Source organism: Quercus lobata, chromosome 5 (genome assembly GCF_001633185.2).
Source record: "Quercus lobata isolate SW786 chromosome 5, ValleyOak3.0 Primary Assembly, whole genome shotgun sequence".
NCBI lineage: Eukaryota > Viridiplantae > Streptophyta > Magnoliopsida > Fagales > Fagaceae > Quercus > Quercus lobata.
Window position 1 is genome coordinate 75,489,252 of NC_044908.1, and position 25,019 is coordinate 75,514,270.

Sequence of the window (25,019 nt, forward strand, 5' to 3'; positions counted from 1 at the left end):
AGTTGCCCTCTGGCAGTATGTTATTTAAGTGTGCACATGAGTTGTTAATTTGACTTTGTGATATTTTAATTTGGAAGTGATCTTCTTGTGGAATTTGAGTCATTTGACAGGTTAAGTAAGAAAACTTAGGATCCTAAATTTTCTTACTTAACCTCTCCCCTGTTTTCTGTACATCAAATGGGCTTAGATCCCCATGGATGAAAGTGCAAGTATGTGATGTGTAAGTGAAGGAAATATTCATGAAAGTGCGAGTATGTGATGTATAAGTGCGTTCTTAAAAAATTACTATAAACATAATTTTAAAAAATATATAAATTAAATTTTTTATAACCTAATATGTGTACTACAAAAAGTATATTTATTAAACTACAAATTGTACTAATATTGACAAAAAGTTTTAAACTTTTTTTTAACTTAGATAATTTAATCAACAATCCCTTAAACACTAGACAAGCTGTGGGGGATTCAGTTTTAGATTAGGGCTTCAAAATGAGGATTTGAATTGGAGAGACCTATCTAACAATGGGTAATGTAAGGTGTGGTCATATTTAATTCTTTAATATTAAAATTGATGACATATTATTTAAATGTTGTCAGGCCATTGCTCCGTTAGCTAGTAGGCATTAATTAAGGCTAACAACTATTAACAAAAGAACCAATTGCACTCTTTTTTTTTTTTTTTTTTTTTTTTTTTTTTTTTTTTTTTTTTTAATTTGAAAGATCAACAACACTCATTTAAAACTCAAGAAACTAATAGCATTGAGTAGCCAAACTTTAGGAACCAAGATTAATTGTATTATACAATAGACTTTACTTATTAATAGAAAGAATATTATACATGGATTTAAAAAAAAAAAAAAAAGTTTTTAAGCATATGCATAATGCATGCATGAGGTATAGTATCTATTACAGGATCATTAATTTTATGAACTACACAATTTGACAATAACACAATAGATTCTGGTTATCCTCTCTGATTTTTCAAATCTCCTCTTCCCTTGGACTGCAAATCAAAATTAGATGCGACAAATTTAAAGTATATACTATATATTATTTGGTTATCAAACATGATTTAGCGATAATTCCTATTTTGGAATAGGAGTATAGGACACTCAATATTCATCTAAAAAAATATGTTGAACTTGTCTTACTTTTAATAAAAATTCATTGCCCACATGCATACAAAAAATAAGTAGAAATGAGACGACTTTCCTGAATTTTTACACCTGTGAAAAGAAAAAAAGAATAAAAAAATTGTCATTTGCTTATATAGATGTTACTAGTTACATATGTCTCACGAGGTTCACGACTTAGATCTCTAACTTGGAACTTACGAAGGCTTTATTTATTTATTTATTTTTTTTTAACGAAGTTAATTATTAGTAAGACTTTTGGGTCAGAAATCAATGAATCATTTCTTATTTAAAATTCGAGCCACCTCCAAAGTAGACTTGGAGACACGCATTCATGCCGATGAGCCAGTAGACAAGCATTTTCTTTAACATAAATATAATTACAATTAACAACCTTCTCTTTCTTTGATTTCAATTTTCTTATTTTTTTAGTTCATTTTTTGAACTCTATCTATATGTCTTATCTCAAATAAACCTAGCGTGTAGTTTAACACATAATTGACTTCCTCCATATCATGTCGATATCTTGATCTTGCATACATTATTGTTAGCCCAAAAACCAAATGACATTGTCTTTATTATATGATTAAGTAAGCAATGATGATATGGTTCTATCCGGTATTTTCATTACCGTGGACGGGTCATAAAATCAAATGGATTGGAAATCTCACCTGGTAATTAATTGTGTTATTAGAGAAGACAAACTTCTTTGCCATTAAAATAATTTTCAACTTCCATATAAGGTGGGGAATATTCCAAGGTGTTAATTAGTTTATTATGTGTGTTAAAAATTAATTGGCGCCCATAAAATATAGGATTAATATGATGTAAACATAATGATGTAATTAAGTTTGTCTATATGCTCTTGTTAAAGAGATGCTCAGAACATTGGTGTTTCTAATTGGATCCACAATGTCATTTTTCTTTTTTCTTTTTTACCTCCATGAACTATTTACAATTAAATATGGGAATATTCGGAAATCGTCTAAATATTCTCAAAAACCCTAAAAGCATTGTTGCGGATCAAACTACTAGTGAAAAGAATTTGACCCTAATCATATTTGCCCTTCCAACATAGAGGGATGTGTCAATTGACCTAAAGACCTTAGCTTTCTATTGATGTAAATTTCTTTTGGATAATTCAAAGAGAATATTGACAAAATTAAAAACTGTACCTTCCTAAAGGGCTTGACTTTATTTGCTGCTGCTGACACACCTGATAATAAGATTTTAGGAAGGAATTGCTCTTGGATATATTATAAAGCATATAACAACTGTTAGGTTCTAAAAGTTTAGAACAATTGGCAAACTGTAAGTACAAACTTATTTAGATATAGATTCCTAGATTTATAGGTTTGATTAGACAATGTTCAAAGTGTTACAAGTCAGAACACAAGAACATACAAGACGCAGAAAGAAGAATTCAAATTCTGTGAAATCCGACCGATCGAAAATCGTAGAAAATCAAATTCTACAAAATTTTAATTAAGCCCAACAGCCCATTGTCCCATTATGTGATTAGGGTTTCAAATCTATTTTACATAATATATAAAGGAAACCCCAAGGCACATTTTGAAGAAACTTTGGAGGTGCTCTTGTGAGATCTAAAAAGTATTATACCTTCCTCTATTAAAGGCACTATCAGAAATTATTCTCATATCATTAGATTCGGTAGATCTAAAGTTATTGTAACAAGACCAACAACTACTAATGATCTAAACCTTTAAGGGTGGTATTAGAGTCACAAACTAGAGAGTTTGTGTTGCAGTAAATCCAAGGAGAGAAGGAGTCTATGGATTTGAAACTTGCACGTGGTCGTATCAATAAGTTACTACATGAGGTAGCAATAGATTTAGAGTTAAATCTTTTGTAAAAACTTCAATTCTCTTATAGTGAATTTACTTTACCTTGAGAATAGTTAGGTCAAATCCTCCTTAGATTTTTACCTTAAAACGATTCATTTCATCAGTTTTCTTGAGTCATCATATCGTGGTGTTATTTACTTTTCTGCTACTGTGCATGATATGATACATGCTTGTTTAACCTAGATCTGAATAATAAATCTAATAATCAACTTGGTTAGTTAATTAGGTTAAACAACCTGTTTTAAGGGGGTCTAAACAAACAAACAACAACTACCTTTGTGCTTGATGAGTCAAAGGGAACAATTTGGGGGAGAGAGAGGAGGGGAACTCATATACTAAAGAACATAAACACATGTAAATTCTAGCAAACCATGTACTTATAATGGTATTTTTACAAATCTTAATAAGGTGAATCTTTGGGTTCCAATGGTCATTGCTGTGGGCATTTTTGGGTAATTAGTTGCTAGTTACTGGACAAAATCAAATGCACATCCCAACATTGGGCAAATGGATAAACTGCCATGATAATTAGCTACAGTTTATCTTAAAAGCTTAAATAAATGTAGAATTTTAACCATTCAATGTAGTCTATGCTAATAGGTCATGTATATATTTGGACAAAACAGCATGTGACAAAATCTACTATGCTTCCATTGTGTGCATGGCCTAAAAATTTAAGAAATAAATCTCGAGTTGGTCTACAAAATGTCAAGAATTAGGCTCAGTATATTTTATATTTATTGCAAATATTACACCTTCTAGGAATCCCGAAAACAACTAGTTAAGAAGCTACCAAAGTATTTTTTTTTTTCTTATTTTCCTATGGTCTTCTTCTTCTCCCCTTATTATTATTATTTTTAAATGAAGGATATTAGAAAATCCCAACGTTCCAAAAGCTACATAATGCTTGTACCTTTTTAATTAGACAGCAATAAATTAAAATGACCTATAACCTTGAAAACATAACACCATTACGCGTATTATTATATCTTGCCAATAATTAAATATTTATTAAAAAAAAAAAAGTCATAACAAAACCTTACCGTGTTTCTGACTAAAATCTTTTGACAGTGATTGATTTAAGTAGATTTTCGAAGTCTTCCAAGAAATTTAGAGATTATTTGAATGGTTAATATTTAATAGAGATTACTCCCACGAGTGCATGTTATGTACATAGCTACAAAGTAGGACTTCACCATCATCATTGTGCTAGGGCAAAGAAACCAAGATATGGTTCATTCCCACGTTGATTGCTTTTGCTTTACTCGAATTCTTTTGCTCTATTCTCTCTTCGTCCTAGCTTTTGCTGAACCTCCTTATAACTTTTGTTCAAACACTACTATTGGCAGTCCAATTCAATACAATCTCAATAATCTCTTCCTTTCTTTGCACTCAAATGCTTCAGTTTCAAATTTCTATTATACGTCTATTGGAAATGGCCCAGATAGACTATTTGGCCTCTACATGTGCCTCGACTATGTCACAAATGTAAGCTGTCAGGATTGCATAACAATGGCTTCAACTGACCTCACGAAACTTTGTCCGGAAGCAAGGGAAGCGGTTATGTGGGAAGAATTATGTGAAGTTCGTTACTCATATAAAGATTTCTACGGCCAGTACATGTTAAATGTCACAGGAAATCTTTTTACAGATATAAACAAGATGAATATATCGGAACCAGAGCAATATAGATCCATTGTGAATGACACACTAGATGATCTTACAAAGCAGGCAGCTTTTGGCTCTTTGGCCAACATGTATGCTACTGGTGAAGTTCCCTTCATAGATAGAACCATCTATGCTTTAGTGCAGTGCTCAGGAAATTTATCTGCAGAAGATTGCAATTCATGCCTTCACATTGCTATTACAGAAATTCTAACTTGCTGCTATTCTGCTATTGGTGCTAGAGTTATGGGTACTAGTTGCTATTTACGGTATGAGGTATATCCTTTCTATGGTGATGCACTAGCACCACCAAAAAATTTGATAGCTGGAAGTAAGTATTTGTAACTATTTATTTCGTTTAACACGATTTGTTTATATTATAATTTTATGTAATTGATTGTCAATCATAAACTTCAAATGATTGGTTTAAAATCCAGGTGGTGGAAGGAAAAAATGGATGATCATAATCCTTACAATTGTATCAGTATGCCTGGCAATAGCACTTTTAGGTTATTGTGTCTACTGTCATGTAAACAATAAAAGAACTCAAAAGAGTAAGGTTATTGTGTTTGCTTTCTCTTTCTTTCCTGTTAATTTTATTGTTCAGGAAAGAACAAAATTATGATTACTCCAATAACACATGTTCCAGGAAGAAAAGACATGAAAGATCAGGAATCCCCTAATATTAGTTTGACATCTATATGTGAAGCTACTAACAACTTCTCTGAATCAAATAAGCTTGGACAAGGTGGCTTTGGTTCTGTTTACAAGGTAATAGTTTCTCTGACAAAGTATGCCATTGGTATTTGAGTACAAAACATTAAATAATATATTAGGAACTCTACAAAATTTGCTACATTAAATTTATAAATTCATATCACTAATCATAAGAATATAATTACTTCAAATGTTTATTTATAATATTATTAAAGTGGTACCAAACACATTCATTGTTATGTATATTTGTAAGTATTTTGTAGTAAAATTATTAATAATTTTAACATTTTTCTTATCTATTATTGTATAAGTTGATGAGATTTTTTTATATATAATTTTTTTTTGTTACTTTATAGGGTTTATTAAGTGATGGAAAGGAAGTAGCTGTCAAAAGGCTTTCAAGAAGTTCTGAACAAGGTTTGAGGGAATTCACCACTGAAGTTCAACTAATTATGAAACTTCAACACAAAAATCTTGTCAGGCTTTGGGGTTTTTGTGTAAAAGGAGATGAAAAGTTGCTTGTCTACGAGTATATGCCTAATAACAGCCTTGATGTCTTTCTCTTTGGTTTGTTTCCTGCATTTCCTTCTAAATTTCTTTTGCCTTAAGAACTTAGATCCAATTATGTTCAAATTGAACGTTTAAAAGTAAGCAATACCGAGGTGCTTATATTACACTTTGAACTTTATGTCTATTTGCAATGGATAGATCCAAAGAAACGTGTGCAGCTCAATTGGAGTAGACGTCTTAGTATTATTAGTGGAATTGCACGAGGGGTTTTATACCTTCACGAGGATTCTCGACTTAGAGTCATTCATAGGGACCTTAAAGCTAGCAATGTGTTGTTGGATCATGACATGAATCCAAAGATCTCAGATTTTGGAATGGCAAGAATATTTGAAGGAAATCAAAGTGAATCCACCACAGGAATAATTGTTGGGACATAGTAAGTTAAAGGTTTTTCCAATTTTTAGTTCAATTTCCTCAATATTATCCCAAGAATGAGTAGGACAAAAATAAAACAAAATTATTACCATGACATATGTTTCAATATCAATAATATTAAAAAATTCTAAAAAAAATCAATTATATTAAAAGGTACAAAATCATGTGTTAAATGATAAATTTTTTTTTTTTTCATTTGTTTTTCAACGTATGCCTATATTGTTATGTATAAGTAGGTTAGAAAATGTGCCAAAAATTACTTTAAATTTTATATTTATGCTTGAGTGTGCTACAAACTACTACAAATTTTACAATATAAGCCATATAAATCGATATGTAACTTTTAAACACAAAACAAAAGAGTTAAAAGTTATTTATTGTTTATTTCATTTATTGTTAATGTGACATCAAGCATATTTATTGTCATGTCAATTTTAAGTTTTTATTGTAAAATTACATGTTATGTAGTAGCATAGATTGCTCATTAATTGATTCATTTTGAATAGTGGATACATTGCTCCTGAGTATGCTATGGAGGGAATATATTCCGTAAAGTCAGATGTTTTTAGCTATGGAGTTCTCTTACTTGAAATCATAACTGGAAGAAGGAACGGCTCGAATTGGTCAAATCATGGTCCAGGTCTCCTAACATGTGTAAGTCATTATCTAGGTAAATTTCTAAGGGTCACTGCACCTACTAGAATGTAGTTGATGTTGTAAAATGATGCATGTAGGCATGGCAGTCATGGAATGAAGGGAAAGTGTTGGAGTTAATGGATCCTTTATTGACTGATTCATGTGATCCAGAAGAATTTTTAAGACATGTCCATATTGGTTTACTTTGTGTTCAAGAAGATGCATCTCATAGGCCGACCATGTCTTCTGTTGTTCTTATGTTGAATAGACAGACCGTGACTTTTCGCCCGCCGCAGCGACCTGCTTTCTCTGGGGGACGATTTTCTGATTACAAAGAAACCAATGTCATTTGCTCTATCAATGTTGTTACAATTTCTAGTATTTTGCCTCGCTGATGGAAGCAAGAAATGGGTTAATTTCAAACTTCAAATGTGTGCCTTGTCGTTAGACCTGGTTTCAAAATTCTGTTTGGACCGTAGTTTTGTTTTATTTAATAGTTAAAGGTGACAAAATTTTATGCAAGGGGATGCAAGAGAGGGCAAGGAAAACATAGGGGAACCTCCTGCCCAAGGGAATACAGAATGTTCACAAGACCAAAAATTTAGTCAAGGATGTAGTTACCTATACAATGTATGTGCCTTTTCAATTTCATTTGTGGACTTGTGTTCGTGATTCCAAATTTTACAATGCCCATCTTTAATTCCAACGGAAGATGTTCCTCATTTCTACATATTTCTAAAAAAAAAAAAAAAAAAGACTAAGACGTATGGGGGCAAAAAAGGACATTAGATTATCATATGATAAAAATCCACTCGTCTCACTCAGAGCAATTCACTTCATGTTCTACTAACCGTAACTTGTAGGTAAAAATACAAAACTCACATTCTAAGTTTTATCATTTTTCATTTTAGTCCTATAAGCTCGAGTTTTGTCATTTTAGTCTTCTAAGTTTTGTTTCTTTCCAATTAAGTCTTCCGTTAATGTACAGTCAGTTCGTACAGTTAGTTCTGCCGTTAACTTGTATATTTTTTTATTTAATTTTTAATTTTTTTAAATTTCTTAATTTTATAAAAATGTTAATTAAAAAAAAGCCGATTATAGGAACATTCTGGGAAACCAAGAATGAGAGAGGAAAAGAGAGAGAGCGAGAGATCGAGAGGGGGAAAGAGGGAGAGGAAGACCCGTCCACGAGCTCGGGTCCGAGCTCCAGAGAAGGATCAGATCAGAGCTGCGACGCTGCTAAGCTTGGGAGGTCATCAAATCTATTTGGTGAGGATAAGGATGAAGTTTCAGCGGAGACATTGTAACCCGAGCTCATGGCTAATATCCTGGCGGCTTTGTTAGGATCGCCGTTGGCTTGGCGGAAGGCTGAAACGACGTCGTCTAGAGAAGCCAAAAAAAAAGGCCTACGCTAAGGCTTTGAAGATCTTACTCTGTTCTTCTTCTTCGCCAGCCGGAACACGCCGCCTTTGTCGCCGGCGACAAGATTGGAGACTTGAGGCGTCCTCTTCTTCTTCAAGTGCTTCAAATTCGGCTGCCAGCAAGTGCTTCCTCAGATGGGTCTTTCCATTCGTCAATTTTGCAAAGTGAAAATCAATTATGCTTCACTATGATAGATAGAGAGAGTGACTTACACGGGCTACACCTAACCATAACGAAGGTCGAAAAGGCATTTGGAGGGTCATTTTGAGAAGTCTGCCAAGTGCTTTTGTCTATTGTCATTCACTTTGTCGCTAACATGTCTCCTTGATTTCATTTGGCTTTTTTAAATTTAATTTTATTATTATTATCTTTTTTTCTAAAATTAATAAATAAACGAAAATATTAAAAAAAAAAAAATTAACTGTAGAAACTAACAGCATATTAACGGAAGACTTAATTAGAAATGAATGAAACTTAAAGGACTAAAATAACAAAACTCAAACTTAAAGGATTGAAATAAAAAATGGTAAAACTTAGAGGGTGAATATTGGATTTTAGCCTAACTTGTAATATGTCCCATTTTTTTATTTATAAAGTAACCAAAGTTTAAAATGAACAATAAAGGGAGAGTGGACAATATGTAATTCGTATTTTTACAGCTATCTAATTTAAATTTGACAAAGACAGGAAAGGCAATTGACATGTAATATTATTTGTTGACTTTGAAGCACAAATACATACAACTAAAATGACCTACACCTAGTATTCTTAAATACTGCAATAAATAATAAAAAAAGACTTTGCATTAAATTATGAAAATATTAAAGAAATATTTATATAAAAATAACGGTCCGACCATGTGTACTAGGCTACTAATCATATAAAACCATTATTTATATATTTATTTTTTGGTAGAAAAATATGACCAATATTTACTGTCATCTCATAGTTACTAACATGAAATCTTGTAAAGATTCGTTGACTTTTGTTAGGAGGGCAATTTCCCTTTCATTCTTTATTTTAGTTCATTTTCTGGTTGGCTAGAGAGACAGCAAGAGTTGCTAAACGAAGGTGAACTATTTTAGCATAATTATTGGATGGGGAAAAGCTCCTAAGTTTTATGATGGGGCAAACCGCACAAGCAGATCTGAAAGGCTCTATCTAAAACTAGGCCATTCTGATCCGGCCAGCTCAATTGGGCTGGGCCTAAAACCATGGACCCACGTTGATTTAAAGTTATCTGCAAGCTCGAGGCTTGAACAAGCTAGCTATTAAGCACGATCCTTTGAGCGAGACAATTACGTATCTGTTTGAGAATTGTTTATTTTGGATTGAGTTGATAAAAAAATATAATTTCTAGTCATTTTTAATTTTTTATGTTAAATGTGTTACAAAAATTGAAAAGCTAATTTATATATATATTTTTATAAGAAAAAGCTAATTTATTCAAAACTACTAAAATATAGATTATTTGCTAAAAATTTGAGATAAAAAGCAAAAAACAAAGCCTTTTTAAAAATTTACTAAGTGAAACACAACAAGTCTTTTCCTTTTTGTTGTATTACCAAATATTATCTAGGCCCACCTCGGGGAAAAATATACCCTACACTTGGTATATGTTTTCTCTCTCACAATTGGTGGGTTCCACTAAAGAGTGAGATTCATCAATTGTGAGAGAGGAGAAGTATATACCCGATGCAAGGTATAACTTCTCCCATCTAAGTGGATGGTATGCCCACATATTGGCCCGTTACTTAAGAATTGCAATATGATTAAATGTAACATTAACTTGCTTAATAAGCACGATAGATGGACCAGCGTTTCATAGCAAATGAACAAGATAATGATTTATACCTACTCTTCTCAGGATTCCTTCATAATTATGAGATGTTTCTTTGTTTTTAGTCACTTTCAATTGTGACTCTAATTCTCTTCTTTGCGTCTGTGTTTGTTTCTATATGTACTTGAGCTTTTTAGCCAATCAATGAAGTTAAAAAAAAAAATTAAAAAAAAGTTCATTTGATCGACCGATGGAGTGGAATCATTGATCTTTCTTTCAAATCATAAAGCATTTGAATTTTGAAAACCAACGTCCTTCTGGAAACTCCTTTTACGGTCTGCAAGTGTTTGGACTTGGCAAATCATGTTATCCACAATCCCACAATCCCACAAGCTACAAAATACAAATTCTAATATCCCTTTGAATTCCTCAGTCAAACAAAAAATATTCCCACAATGTGCTCTGTGGAAAAATCTAGGAAATTGATTGATACAGAAATTTTGGCCTAAGAATTCTTCCAAGAAATTATGTATCAACAATAGTGACTCCATGATCTGAGAGACTTGGCCATTTTCATTTTGGTAGTACTAAGAATGCAAAGTCTGCTTTCAAGAATGATTCTTTGTTAAATGTGTTACAAAAATTTAAAAGCTAATTTATATTTTTTTATAAGAAAAAGATAATCTATTTAAAAATACTAAAATATAGATTATTTGCTAAAAGGTTGAGAAAAAAAGCAAAAAAACAAAACTTTTTCAAAAATTACTAAATTCATACTAGGTAAGGTTGAATAGTTCCTCCAGCGGAGCTGCAGGCATGAGGTACATTGAAGCAAACTCAAATTAACCTATTTTTTAATGGTTGACAGTTGAGCACCACTACCTAAAAATGAGTGCCTACAGAAAGCCCTCCCCTTTGATATCAGTATTTATTACTTCCTATCAATCATTGTTTGCATTTAGCGAACAAGACTTTTCCTTTGTTGTACTGGTGAATGTTCACTAGGTCCAAGAAGAGCAACCACGTCAGTTTATGTATTTTACACATTTATTTTTATATTAAAAATCTATTTTTTTTTTTTACATATTTATTTTTACAAAACACCTACATCAGTTCATCTATTCTATTACCTTTTTTATTTAAATAATCAATTTTTTCAATTTTTATTATTATTTCCCTCAACTAACTCCTATACACACTCTCTCTCTACCCATTTTTTTTGATTTGTTGCTCTCTCTGTATATCCATCTCTCTACCTCTATACCCATTTCTAAATCAACTCTCCCTCTTGGTCTAAATCCACACCATCTCGGTCACAAGCTCCGATCCACATCTCCGATCAGGCAAGCACCGATCTCCCTAGCTCCGATCCACAAGCATCGATCAGTTAGTGTATCTCCCTAGCTCCGATCAGGCAAGACCCATACCCACGAGCTCCGATCAGGCGAGACCCACGAGCTCCGATCGTTCCAGTTAAATACTGATCTGTCTCTTTGTTGTTTGTCCATTTGGGTTTGTTTGTGTATCTTTGTTTTTTTTTTTTTTTTTTTTTTTTTTTTTTTTTTTTTTTTTTTTGAGCAAGTGTATCTGTATATTGATTTGTCTGTGTGGATGTGTTTATGTGCATCTGAGGAAAAAGAAGAAGATGAGAAGTTACTAAGTTTGTTGAGCTCGGAGAAGAGAGAGAAAAAAAGGAGCAAACGAAAAATTAGTAAAATAATAAATGGATGAGCTACAGTAACTGTGTAAATATACACATTTTTACACAATTTTAAAAGCACTGATGTGGAGCATTTTTGAGGCAAAATGTGTAAAAGTTGTGTTTTACATGTCAGTGGATGCTCTTAGGGAAAAATATACCTTACGTTATGTATATGTTTCCTCTCTCTCTCTCTCACAATTAGTGGGTTCTACTAAGAAGTGAGACCCACCAATTGTGAGAGAAAAGAAGCATATACTTGATATAGGGTATAACTTTTCCCATCTCAGTGGATGGTATGCTCCCATATTGGCCCATTATTTAAGAATTGCAATATGATTAAGGTTGCATTTAGTATTAGCTTAAAAAGCTTTTTTTTTTTTTTTTTTTTACTATTTAACTTATTTTTGTTACTATTTATGCGTCCTATTATACTATGTGAGCTACGTTTTAGTTTTATTTACGGTTCTTTCATCAAATTTTTTTTAATTTCAACTAAATAAGTTGTTCTTAAACATGCTCTAAATGTAAAATTAACTTGCTTAATAAGTACAATAGATGGACCGGGGTTTCATAGCAAATGAACGAGATAATGAATTATACCTGTTCTTATCAGGATTCCTTCATAAGTACGAGATGTTTCTTTGTTTTTAGTCACTTTCAATTATGGCTCTAATTCTCTCCCTTGAGTCTTTCCCTACTTGAGCAGGTGAGCTCTAATATTTCTTTGAATTTCTCAGTCAAACAAAAATTATTTCCACAATGTGCTCAGTGGAAAAATCTAGGAAATGATTCATACAGAAATTTTGAAAATTCTTCCAAGAAATTATGTATCAATTTTAGTGACTCCATGATTTTTCGTGTAAAATAATGACAAAATTATATCGTAAGGCCTAAGGTGAAACAGGACAGAGTCCTTTTCGAGAGACTCGGCCATTTTCATTTTGGTAGTAGTAAGAATGCAAAGTTTGCTCTCAAGAATGATTCAATTGCTTAAGCTTTGTTCTTTTCTAGCTCTCATTTATGAACTTGCTTGTGCTGACCCTCTTAATGATCCTCCTGATGAGCTTTGTTCAAGCACTAGTAATTACACGGCGGGTAGTCCTTTTGAAAAAAACCTCAAAGAAGATCTCTTCTTTTCTTTATCTTCAAATTCTTCTTTTACTAAGTTCTACAACACTTCTTCTGGAAACGACCCAGATAGAGTTTATGGACTGTATATGTGCTTCAACTACGTAAATGGAAACGACTGTCAGAGCTGTGTAAGCCTTGCAACAACAGATATTGTGAAGCTCTGTCCAAACAGTAAGGAAGCATTTGTAGGGGAGGAACTTTGCCAATTTCGCTACTCGAATCAAAATTTCTTTGGCCAATTGGATGTTACGGGAAACATTCCCAAACAAAATGAAAAGAACATTTCAGAGCCACAATTGTTCAAACGTGTTGTAAACAATGTATTGAGTAACCTTGCGCAAAAGGCAGCTTTTGATCCTCTGGCTAACATGTATGCTACTCGAGAAGAACCCTTTAAAGATGATACAATCTATGCTCTAGTGCAGTGCGGTACTGACTTGTCTGCAAATCAATGTAACTCATGCCTACAGAAGGCTATATCAGATATTCAAACATGCTGCTATTTCTCTGTTGGTGCAAGACTTTTTAGTCGTAGTTGCTATTTGCGCTATGAGTTATACAACTTCTATCAAGTTCTACCTTCTTCCACAAATAATATCAATGGGGAAAGTAAGTATCCATAAACACTTTTTGACATATTATTTACGTTTTTATGAAGTGACAATGATCAATAATTAATTGAATGCAGGTAGTGTAAGGAAAATATGGATGATCATAATCTGACGGTTGTACCAGTATGCCTTGTGGTAGTACTGATTGCTTTCGTTTACTGGCTTGCAACGAATAACAAAAGCAAAAAAAGTAAGGTGATTGATACAAAGTTGCTTGAAATCTACTCTCTCATTTTTGTCTAATTATATTTCTGTTCAGGGAAGAATGAAATTGCAACTCAAGGACCTATTTTTCGTAACGTTCATGACCAACATAACACTGACTTTCAGCACCAAAATTTTCAAGGAAGAAATAACCAGCAAGATCAAGAACTCCCTTACTTTGATTTTGCATCCATAAGTGCAGCTACTGACAACTTCAGTGATTCAAATAAGCTAGGAGAAGGGGGCTTTGGCACTGTTTACAAGGTAATAACAGCTTAATTTCTGAAAATAGAGGGAATGTTTGAAGTCTGAATTGTACAAGCTTTCTATTTCTCCATTAAGTGAATTGGGACTAAAAGAAATCGTCTTTTGTAGGGTATACTGAGTGATGGAAAGCAAATAGCAGTGAAAAGGCTTTCCGGTTGTTCTGAACAAGGTTCAACGGAATTCACCACTGAAGTTCTGCTCATTATGAAAGTTCAACACAAAAATCTTGTCAGGCTTTTAGGTTTCTGCATAGAAAGGGAGGAAAAGCTGCTTATCTATGAATACATGCCGAATAGCAGCCTAGATTTCTCTCTCTTTGGTTTGTTTCCTTCAATTAAGTTCACAGTCAACTCAAAAAAATAAAAATCTATAAACCTAATGTGATTTTTCAATCTTTGAGTATTTTCTCTACATTTCTATGGTTAGATGCAAATAGACGAGAGCAACTCAATTGGAGCAGACGAATTAATATCATAAATGGAATTGCTCGGGGATTACTTTATCTTCACGAAGATTCTCGACTTAGAATAATTCATAGGGACCTAAAACCTAGCAATGTGTTGTTGGATAATGACATGAACCCAAAGATTTCAGATTTTGGGATGGCAAGAATCATTGAAGGAAATGAACATGAAGCTAATACTGCTAAAATAGTTGGGACTTAGTAAGTAGTCCTTTATTCTCCTGATCTTCAGTCTTTTTTTGGGTTGTGGATAAATCTTGAATGATGGAGAAAGGGGATGGAAAAATGAAGGATTTTTATTTATTTATTTATTTCTGTTGTGGAAATATAGGACAGAAAGGGAAAATGCCTGGTGAAATTTTGTTAGCGAATAATTTTCTGAACAAAACCATCCATTCAAATTAGAACTTGGTAGTTGGTAGGAAAACTTTAAAAAGAGAAAAGTATTCTTTCAAGAAATTTACTATTTAATTTTATGTGTTTTTATAAGATGTAATTGTCTTTTATTTAAGCTCATCATATATATATTTTTATTGACTCAATTATTTAATTACATTGATCAGTGGATACATGGCTCCAGAGTATGCTATGGAAGGATTATATTCCATAAAGTCTGATGTTTATAGCTTTGGAGTTCTCTTGCTTGAGATCATAACTGGGATAAGGAATGCTGGCTTCCATCAATCGAAACGTGCTCCCAGCCTCCTAGCATATGTAAGTTTGTCTGGCATGTATTGTTAATACGTTCATCAAGATTACTGGTGTTGCCGCAATTGCTGATCCTGTTAGATGATGATTCATGACAGGCATGGAAATTATGGAATGAAGGAAAAGGATTGGAGTTGATGGATCCTTTGTTGACTAATTCATTTTCTTCAGATGAATTTTTGAGATACATTCATATTGGTTTACTATGTGTTCAAGAAGATGCATATTACAGGCCAACAATGTTCTCTGTTGTCCAAATGCTTAAAGGTCAAACTATGACACTTTGTCGACCTGAACGACCCGCTTTCTCTGTGGGGAGATTCACAGATCACTATGAAACAAATCCTAACAGCTGTTCAGTCAATGGCTTAACAAGTTCAGGCGTTTTGCCTCGATGATGGAGATGAGGGATCCGTTTGATATCTCACAATGCCGACATTTGTTTTGTGTGTTTCCAGACTGGTCATGACATTGAAGACCTTACAAACTCAAGGTTATACCTTAAGTTTATGGGGGTATTAGAGATAATATGGCCTTAGAAGCCCAAACCTGCTATAGGCCCATTTACTTGTAGAAGAAAGCAAACTAATTCAAGTGTTAGTCTACAATTTTCTAGTATATAAACCCTATTTTTGATCATTGTAATATATAAGTCTTATGCTAAAGATGTAAACAACAATTGCTTTCTGCTATAAACATATACTATTAGGCTGAACCTTGATTCTGGTTTTCTCATTTTCCTGACTCAACTACTTTACAAGAAATAAATTTACTATGTTAAGCCAACAAATGCATGCGGAGATATTGTCCTAGAAACTTGCTTAAGAACTACCATGAATGGAGCATGAATTCTCTCTTTTTGGAGCATGGCCTATAGAAAGAAAATTAATAAATAACTTATAGCTAGTCCTATATAATGTCATTGTTAATTTTATTTTAAAATTGAACTTGATTATATTACTTTGACATATAAAGAATGTTCACAGAAAGTACGTTTGATCTGCATATTTAACTCTGATATATATTGACATACCATATAGACTATACAAGCACACCACATAGACTATTGGTGTCTTCACGGTCACTATCAACAACTTGCATACAATTTAGTACGCCCAAGACCCAACTGCTTTGATTCTTCAAAACATAAATAAGAAAAAACAAAAAAGACCCAACTATTTTCCAGTCAAGATTCCCTCTTTGAGCACGGCAGCTTCTGAGTGATGGTTAATACTTTAACCGCATAGAAAATTCTGCCAACACATTGTTGTCAATCATGGAATGTCACGCAGCCTTTTTGGACCACACATTGATTGTTGTCAAACATGGAAAGTCATGCAACATTATAGGACCTCGTAAGCTAGAAATCTCTGCACATTTCTTTTTTCCATCTTTAGTGTCTTCAGCTGATCCAATTTGTTATCAAATTAGGAAGATGGACAAAGGTGCACTTTCAGCTATACTTTTCTTCATTATACCACTGTACATGCCCAAAATTGTTGCTGCTGAAGATTGTCTCTTTCTTTTTTGTTCAAATGATTTCCAAAATTACACACAGAACAGCCCATTTGAAAACAACCTCAGGCACCTTCTTGGGTTATTGCCTTCCAGAACTTCAGTAACAGGTTTCAACAGCACCTCTTTTGGAGATACTAACAAAGTCTATGGTGAAGCACTTTGTAGAGGGGATATCAACTCCACAGCTTGTAAAACTTGTATTGAGACTGCTAGCAAAGAAATCTTGCAGTGCAAGAACGAAGAAGTGGTAATATATCTAGAACTTTGTCAAGTTCGCTATTCCTACCAGCCATTCCCAATTATGGTTTATGCTGGGAAGTATCCTGACAGGAATAACAGGGAGAAAACTATATCAAATGAGGACCCGGTTCATTTTAATAAGGTTTTGAAGCATTTAATGGATCTCCTTTCAAATGAGGCAGCGCTCAATCCTTCTAATAAGCGCATGTTTGCAACTGGGGAAATTCAATTTTCTAAGAACAGAACAATTTATGGTTTAGTACAGTGTACTAGGGACATTTCTGATGTATTCTGTTCTAATTGTCTGGAATCTGCTATAGGCGATTTGAAGGCTTGCTGCTATTCTCGTGAAGGTGGAATTGTTGTTAGTAGGAATTGTAATGTGAGGTATCAGCTGTACAGATTCTATAGTTCCTCGAGCGTTCTAGTAACTTACCCAAGTTCCAAAGGTAAGGTCATTCAATCTTTGATAATTTATTTTCTATCAGTGCATTACATTAACACATTTTTTTTGGTTAAGTGGAATATGCATTTAAACTAGGAAGAAAATAGAGGTTCAGGACAAAGCCTGTTAGAGTACAACCCTTGACTATCAGCCTCAAACACATTCAAAAGGTCCACAGGCGGACTAGAGAACAAAATAAAGTCCGAAACTTGTAAACATCCTAAATTAGCTAAGCGATCCGCGCAGCTGTTGGCCTCGAGGTAGACGTGTCTGATGTGGTGCTGGGAGAAACTAGTAACCAATTACCTGCAGTCATCAAAGAGGGCAGAAACAATAGAGGTAGAGTAGGTCGGGTTAGTAAGCGCATCAACTATGGTTTTAGCATCTAGTTCTATAATAATAGCAGTCAAATTCATCTGTTGGCACAACAACAATCCGTCCCTGAGTGCCCAAAGCTCAGCCAAGAAGCTATCTGCTTTCCCAATTTTCCTGGCAAAACCCACAACCCATTTCCCTGCGTCATCTCTTAACAGACCCCCTCCCCCTGCTATGCCCAGCAAAGAATTGGAGGTTCCATCTGTGTTAAGGTTCATCCATCCCGGATCAGGTTTCTCCCAACAAACTTTCCTGGTAATCATGTTTTTGAAATTCTTAAATTGGTCAGCACAATGAAAGAATTCCGTCACTTGTCTGACAATTTCCTTTTTACATTAACACTTTGAGAACAATAAATCTACTAACACAACAAATTTCACTACATTTTTCACAACTGCAAGTCTGTGAAGATGACATGTTGTGATTGATGTATAATAAAAATGATGTCAATGCTCATCCCATGTGAAAGTGATGTTACATTAATCATAGTTTGCCACCTTAACAAGTTGTGAAAAACGTTATGAAATTCGTCATGTATCATTGTTGCTTCGAGAAAAAGCCTATATATGTCTTTTGTGCAATGCATATTTGACATTACACACATAACTACTAGATGACATTGATTGGAATATGTTGAGAATCTGTTATCCTTACCCCTGCTATTAAGACAAAAACACAGTCTAGTACTAGTTTTGGAATTGATATGTCAGCTTGAACTTAATAAAATGTAAAAGGTTGTAAATGATTCTAATTTCCATGATTCCTGACTTGAAAGACTGATGTGTCATACAATAAAATCATAGCTATACCTCTGGGTGAACCTGAATTGAAAGGTAGGTCAGGGGAAAAAATGGTAAAAGAAAGAAAAGAACTGAATGCTAGAAAATTTAGTACTGTGTTTTTTCTTTTAATAGATATTGAGAAAGTCTTTCCATTGAAAAACAGGGAAAAAACTGAAAATTTGGATGGTTGGAATGTTTACATGTATATCAATACTAGTGGTTCTACTTGGTTCTTGTGCTGTTTGTTGCCGATTGAAAAAGGGAACAAAACAAGGTAAATTTATATATCTTTCTAAATAAACATCCTAATTATCTGATTTACTAATAACCAAGACTGTCTTTGGTAGATGAGGAGAGAAGCCAGCATGCATTATTGCACGAGTTAGCAAGCCCCACTGCAGTTGCAGTCACACGAGAAGGTGAATTGGTGATCTCTGAGGAACTACCTTTTATCGATCTAGCTACAATTAGATCAGCTACAGATGAATTTTCAGACTCAAACAAGCTTGGGCAAGGTAGATTTGGCACCGTGTACAAGGTAAGACACTTTGTGCTTCAAATTTTTGTGCTTACTTCCATGTAGCTGTATTGCTTCATTAGCCCCATTTGCATCTGACTCTGGAATTCTTTCAGGGTACGCTACCAGATGGGAAGGAAGTGGCAGTGAAAAGTCTGTCGAGAAAGTCATGGCAAGGCTTAGAGGAATTTAAGAATGAAATCATGCTAATTGCTAAACTTCAACACAGGAATCTTGTGAAGCTATTGGGATGTGGCATAGAGGGAGAGGAAAAGGTCCTCATATATGAATACATGCCCAACAGAAGTCTTGATATCTTTATTTTTGGTTCGTTCTTTTCTTTCTACATTCTGTTTCATAAGCTTGCTAATATTTTCAATTGCTTTTAAGTTTTCTACAATTCAATTTTACACATGATGTCAATGCACTAAACATTAGTTTAGTACTGAATTTTAGATTCAAAAAGAAGCTTGCAACTTGATTGGGAGACATGCTATAACATTATTGGTGGGATTGCTAGAGGACTGCTATATCTTCATGAGGACTCCCGACTTAAAATCGTTCATAGGGACTTGAAACCTAGCAATATTTTGTTGGACCATGACATGATTGCCAAAATATCAGATTTTGGCATGGCAAGGATCTTTTGTGAAAACCAGAATACAGCTAACACAAGAAGAGTTGTAGGAACATAGTAAGTTGCTTCTTCCTATATCTTTTTCCCCCCTTGTAGCTGTTTTGTTATTGATAATAATAATGGCAATCATAATTTTGGGACACAAAACAATGGATACATGGCTCCAGAGTATGCAATGGAGGGACTATTCTCTATAAAGTCAGATGTTTTCAGCTTTGGTGTGATCTTGCTTGAGATTATTAGCAGGAAAAGGAATAACCACTTTTACCTTACACAGCATGCCTCAACACTCCTTGCATATGTACATTACTTTATTCTCTAATTGACAATTTTACTTCATATAATTTCAACCGGGAAACAAAAATTTCTATAAAATACTACGGATCAAACAATTAACAAGCATGGAGACTATGGAATGAAGGAAAAGATTTGGAAATTGTGGACCCTTCGTTGATGGAATCATGCCGGACATCTGAAGTCCAAAGATGCATTCAAATCGGACTTTTGTGTGTGCAAGAAGATCCTACAGACAGGCCTACCATGTCCACTGTGGTGGCTCTTCTAGCAAGTGAATCAATGGAACTTTCACCACCAAGACAACCTGCACTTACTGTTGGTAATGTGGTTCCAAGTGGTCTATCTTCAACAGCTCCTTCTGTAAATGAACTTACTATTTCTATTATTTCACCACGATGAAGAATGAGCTTGAGTTTGTGCAGCAAGATCTGGCTAGCAATTTTTTTTATTTATTTATGGATAAATTGTTAGTTGGGATTAGAGAATTTAAAACTTAAGGGCTTGTTTGGTTTGAGCCAAAAAGGGGTGTATTTTGTATTCATTTTCAGCCTTTTTTTCTTTTTTTGGGTGAGATTCACCACTAAAAAACTTGTTTGACTTTGTATTTGTATTCAATTTTCATTAGAAGTATCCAAAAAAAAAAAAAAGGATTTGAATACAAAAACTAAATACAACTTTGTGGTGTTTTCATTTTCTTGAAAATGAATATAATGGCATTTTTGTTAAAAAAAAAAAAAAAAATCAAATCTATTGGTTCCTACTATTACTGACTTGTCACAATGGTGTGCTGTTGTAGGCAACCAAAAATAAAACCTATACTCCTAAAAATATATGTAGTAGTGCGAGTAAGGATCATTCCCATGGAGAGTATTAGGAACAACTCAAATTAAAATATCGAATTCAATCAAAAGAACAAACATTGGTCTAAGTCAACATCCACCATCGAAATATTATAACTAATCATCGATGCAAGCATATATCAATTCACACTTTGAATATTCGTTGTTGGAACTATTTTCCTATCTCTCCTTAGTCGTAGTTAGTAGAAAACAAGCGATCTAATAAACCCTAACTACTAAACGACCTAAGACAATTTAGTAGCAACCATAAGAATTAGAGAGACCAATGAAGCTAAACAACACAAGCACAAGTGGTTGTATTTAATTTAGTCGAGCGTTCTTCTTAAGATTTAATAATTTCTGACGCAACAAATCATTAAATCTTGGTTGCTTAACAAATTAGAGGGATCAAACAATTACGGATTTGATATCTAACCTAGCAGTAGATTACAACGAATAGTAAACTAGTAGGCCTTCTAGTAATTAAATGAGACAATCATGAAAATAGGCACAAAAGAACATCCGATATTCAAAGCATAAATTGAACAATAAAAAAAAATTAGATCTCATAGTTTTATTTATTCCGAAGCTTCAGTTTCCTTTGACCAAGTATAAAAGTTTAGCCAAGTAGGGCCATGATGAAAACTTGAAGGATAAATTAGAGAAGAGGGCAGAGAGAAACGTGTCTCAAGTCTGATTTTTACTCCCCCTTTATACATGTTAATTCTCCATTTTCCAAGCCTATCGGATCTCCTAAAAATATTCTAAATATTATCCTAAAATAACAACATCCAAATCTGACTAATTAAAGAAAAATATAAAATAAGTATAATAGAGTCCTAATATAACTAGGAAAGTGGTGCTTTCAGCTAGAAATTTCGTGCGCCAGATCTAGAAACTTCCGAAAATAAATCACATCAGATCTGCGTATTAGAATTTCAAGCAAAGGAACATTCCAAAATGTCAGCAGGTGCAGCAAGTTCAAGCCCGATTTCGACCTTGATGCAGCCTGTATTTCTCAAAACGTAAAACATAAAAGTTGTAGAGCTTTGACTTGGCGTTCCATAGTATCTTGAATCATATCAATCAGAGCTCGGATGAGAGAGTTATACCCAGATTACGAAGCAATGTTGAAACTGTCCAAAATTGCCCAATTAGCTACGTTTTGCACTTAATGCCTCCATTTGCATCCTAAATCAAAATATAAGAATAATGAGTACATTTAGGCACCAAATAAGTATAATAGACTAAACATTAAGGGAGAAAAATATGACAATTTGCATTCTCATCACACAACAAAGAACACTCTCTCGTGTGGAAATTTCTACAAAAAAACACATAAGCTATCACCCAAGTATCCCCACTTGGCCATTCTATCTCGTGTGGAAAACTTGTTGATTACAACTAACCAACCAATAAATGAATGCCTCAGGATAGTTAAATGGAACCAAAGCAGCTTCCACCACTTAACTTTGCTAGAGTTATCTCTAATCTCGACATGTATTGCAGCACAAGAAAACTTCCCAGATTTAGTAGCTTGTCAACAGGCTTTATTCTCATCTTTAAGTTCAACAATGAATAGTTGACTCTAAATAGTTATGAAAGTTCAAAAACGTGTATAAACACCTTTGAACAATTAGACCCCCAAATTACAACTTAACCAATTCAAGTAATATGTCAAACAACTAGTGTGCGGAAACTTAACATAAGCTATAATATGGAATTGGTAAAAACTATCTAAGCCAAAAAAAAACACAATCCACAGCAGATAATAAAAAAGGCAAAGATAGAGAGGAAGGAAGATGCAAATACAAAGACAACACGCGATGTGTTATCGAAGAGGAAACCGAAACCCTCGGCGTAAAACCTCTCCGCCGCCCTCCAAGCGGTAAACAATCCACTAGAAAATACAGTTGGGATACATGGACAGCAATAGACCCTCCAAGCCTAATCTACCCAGTGCACCTAAGCCCTCCAAGCTTCTTGCTCCAACGAGGTTGCGCCGAACCTTTTTCTTTTCTAGCTTCCCGGATTCCGCTACTAGACCGTAGCATCAACCAATGAAGATTGGTTCCTTCCTAACTGCTTCCCAGAAATCCAAACAGCTCTCTCACAGTAATGATAATGGTGAGAATCAGGTTTGGTATAATGCCTCTCAAGGATTTGACAATGGAGAGGAAGAGAGTTGAGGAATTTGAAGAGACTCTAATGTATAGATTGTGGGTGAATCAATCTTGTTTTTCTTTAGGGTTTCTCTCTCAAAATTCTCTCTAGAAGCTCTCTTACAATGGTGGGTAAAAGGGGTATTTATACTGAAGTGGTAGAGGAATGTGAAACGTCAGGTTTTACAAAACAGGGGTGGCTCGCGGCTTGACTAAGTCGCGAGATCCAGTCGCGAGATAACCATATGGCCAGTTGTCCTGTTTTGTCCTGTAGTGCTCCAGCTTGCATGACTGTTCACCTTCTAGCATGCTTGGCACGTGTGCTGCATCTGGCGGCTTGCAGCCACGAGTCACCCGCGAGGCCAAGCCGCGAGTCTCTGTTTTCTTGCACACTCTTGAGCAATCTTCACTCTATCTCACTCATTACCCTTACATCAAACCCACCTAAATACAGGGTTACTAAATGCTGAATTACAAACAAATTTGGCACGGAATAAAGCCAATTAGATGGTTGAATAAATTCAACCTTACAAGTTATAAAGGCATTAGATCTAGCAGACCTCCAATTCCATGTCTTATCTTTCAGTTCATAATCAACTTTACCTTTAGGATTACTTGCAGCATCATAAATGAAAAAGGAAGAAAAGAAAAATTCAATTGTGGGTTGCAATAAACTCAAATCAAAATTCAGTTGTAGTAAAAAAAAAATAGTGATTTTTGGGGAGAATTTTCTATTGTAGTTAAAAAACAAATGACCGTTTTTTTTTCCCCTCAAACCTTGTAATCCTAATCTCACCCCGACCATAAAAGAGCAAAACAATCTTCTGTTCCAAAAATAAGTTAAGACGATCTATACTTCAAAGTTTCAATGACCAGGTCGGCCTCGTTGTGGGCTCGGCTTCTCATAGAGCGTTTGATCCGTAGGCCATTAAAGAAAAAAGGGACCTTTGGACAAAATAGACAAGAGACCCGGACATTTAAGCCTAGTATATCTTTTAGTCATATCTCATGGATGGGCCTGCAGAATGTCTTGGACACTCCAGAACTTGAATCCAATCAATACTCAGTGTTGTTACCCATAAGAAAATTTGTACTTGGGGTCTGCACTAGACCTGTTGCGATGATGACATATAGTAAAAACTGGGTACATGTCATGACCATAATAGATTTATTGCACTAGAACAATAGACTCAATTCAAGTCCCTCATAGGATTAGCCACGTTGTATTGACTAAGCTTATCAAACTAACCTCCAATAAGGGGTAGCCAACTTTCTTCCAACCCAATCAACACTTATCATTTTCTTCAGTTTTTGTGTCGCCTCCTTACCAAATTTAAAACAAAATGAAAACAAAAATAATAGTGCTATTTTCTTTAGTCAAATCTCATATGGGAATTACATATTTAAGCATAAAATAATCTTTTACATTTTTTATTACATATAATTAAATTTGCTTTTATCTTTTATATTTTTTTATTACAAATATTTTTTCCTACTAATTTAAGCATACAACTATTTTTAATAATTTTTATATCATGTGTTACTAAATTTGTTTTTACCATTTGATGGTTTTGTGCCAAAACAACTAAACATGGAAAAAAAATGTCATATTACAATTCAATTGTTAATTTTATATAAAATTTATCAAAATAGCAATATAAATTCATTTGATATAAATAATTAGTGCACCATCTATGAATAATTAATATATGAAAATCAATGCATTTAGTATTTACCCAACTAATTGATATATATCAATGCAATATTACACAACTCAATATTTTTTAAATGGATGCGAATTTTGACAAATCCACCGTTAGATTATATTATCTTTATATATTCTTTATGCTTGCAAATTTTCATGGTGATCAAAGATTAATAGTCATGTCATTAATCAATTGTTTAAATTCAAATTTTTGTAGTTTAAAATAATGCATAAAAGATGAGTTTATGAATCG

The 25,019-nt window shown here is 33.9% G+C and overlaps 3 protein-coding genes across 3 annotated transcripts; all 3 read left to right on the forward strand.

Moving 5' to 3' along the window:
* Window positions 1-4,228: 4,228 nt before the first annotated feature.
* Window positions 4,229-7,356, forward strand: LOC115991137 (putative receptor-like protein kinase At4g00960). Its single transcript, XM_031114879.1, has 7 exons — window positions 4,229-4,994; window positions 5,101-5,217; window positions 5,313-5,434; window positions 5,737-5,947; window positions 6,089-6,326; window positions 6,832-6,979; window positions 7,060-7,356. The coding sequence occupies exons 1-7, from the start codon at window positions 4,229-4,231 to the stop codon at window positions 7,354-7,356; spliced, it is 1,899 nt and encodes a 632-aa protein (XP_030970739.1).
* Window positions 7,357-12,798: 5,442 nt separating this feature from the next.
* On the forward strand, window positions 12,799-15,824 carry LOC115991138 (cysteine-rich receptor-like protein kinase 10). Its single transcript, XM_031114881.1, has 7 exons — window positions 12,799-13,605; window positions 13,685-13,708; window positions 13,867-14,075; window positions 14,187-14,397; window positions 14,505-14,742; window positions 15,105-15,255; window positions 15,348-15,824. The coding sequence occupies exons 1-7, from the start codon at window positions 12,822-12,824 to the stop codon at window positions 15,645-15,647; spliced, it is 1,917 nt and encodes a 638-aa protein (XP_030970741.1). The 5' UTR covers window positions 12,799-12,821; the 3' UTR covers window positions 15,648-15,824.
* An 822-nt stretch (window positions 15,825-16,646) lies between these two features.
* On the forward strand, window positions 16,647-20,478 carry LOC115992659 (cysteine-rich receptor-like protein kinase 15). Its single transcript, XM_031116885.1, has 7 exons — window positions 16,647-17,456; window positions 18,773-18,883; window positions 18,957-19,147; window positions 19,243-19,453; window positions 19,583-19,819; window positions 19,913-20,064; window positions 20,163-20,478. The coding sequence occupies exons 1-7, from the start codon at window positions 16,685-16,687 to the stop codon at window positions 20,457-20,459; spliced, it is 1,971 nt and encodes a 656-aa protein (XP_030972745.1). The 5' UTR covers window positions 16,647-16,684; the 3' UTR covers window positions 20,460-20,478.
* The last annotated feature ends 4,541 nt before the right edge of the window (window positions 20,479-25,019 follow it).

Excerpts from the sequence above, each read along its gene's own strand:
- LOC115991137 (XM_031114879.1), top strand. The coding sequence starts at position 4,229 with ATGGTTCATTCCCACGTTGATTGCTTTTGCTTTACTCGAATTCTTTTG. Across the intron at positions 5,218-5,312 it reads CAATAAAAGAACTCAAAAGA|GAAGAAAAGACATGAAAGAT; the intron begins GTAAGGTTATTG and ends CACATGTTCCAG. Across the intron at positions 6,327-6,831 it reads GGAATAATTGTTGGGACATA|TGGATACATTGCTCCTGAGT; the intron begins GTAAGTTAAAGG and ends CATTTTGAATAG.
- LOC115992659 (XM_031116885.1), top strand. The coding sequence starts at position 16,685 with ATGGACAAAGGTGCACTTTCAGCTATACTTTTCTTCATTATACCACTG. Across the intron at positions 19,148-19,242 it reads GATTTGGCACCGTGTACAAG|GGTACGCTACCAGATGGGAA; the intron begins GTAAGACACTTT and ends GAATTCTTTCAG. Across the intron at positions 19,820-19,912 it reads AAGAAGAGTTGTAGGAACAT|ATGGATACATGGCTCCAGAG; the intron begins AGTAAGTTGCTT and ends GGACACAAAACA.
- LOC115991138 (XM_031114881.1), top strand. The coding sequence starts at position 12,822 with ATGCAAAGTTTGCTCTCAAGAATGATTCAATTGCTTAAGCTTTGTTCT. Across the intron at positions 13,606-13,684 it reads AAATAATATCAATGGGGAAA|GTAGTGTAAGGAAAATATGG; the intron begins GTAAGTATCCAT and ends AATTGAATGCAG. Across the intron at positions 14,398-14,504 it reads CCTAGATTTCTCTCTCTTTG|ATGCAAATAGACGAGAGCAA; the intron begins GTTTGTTTCCTT and ends TTCTATGGTTAG.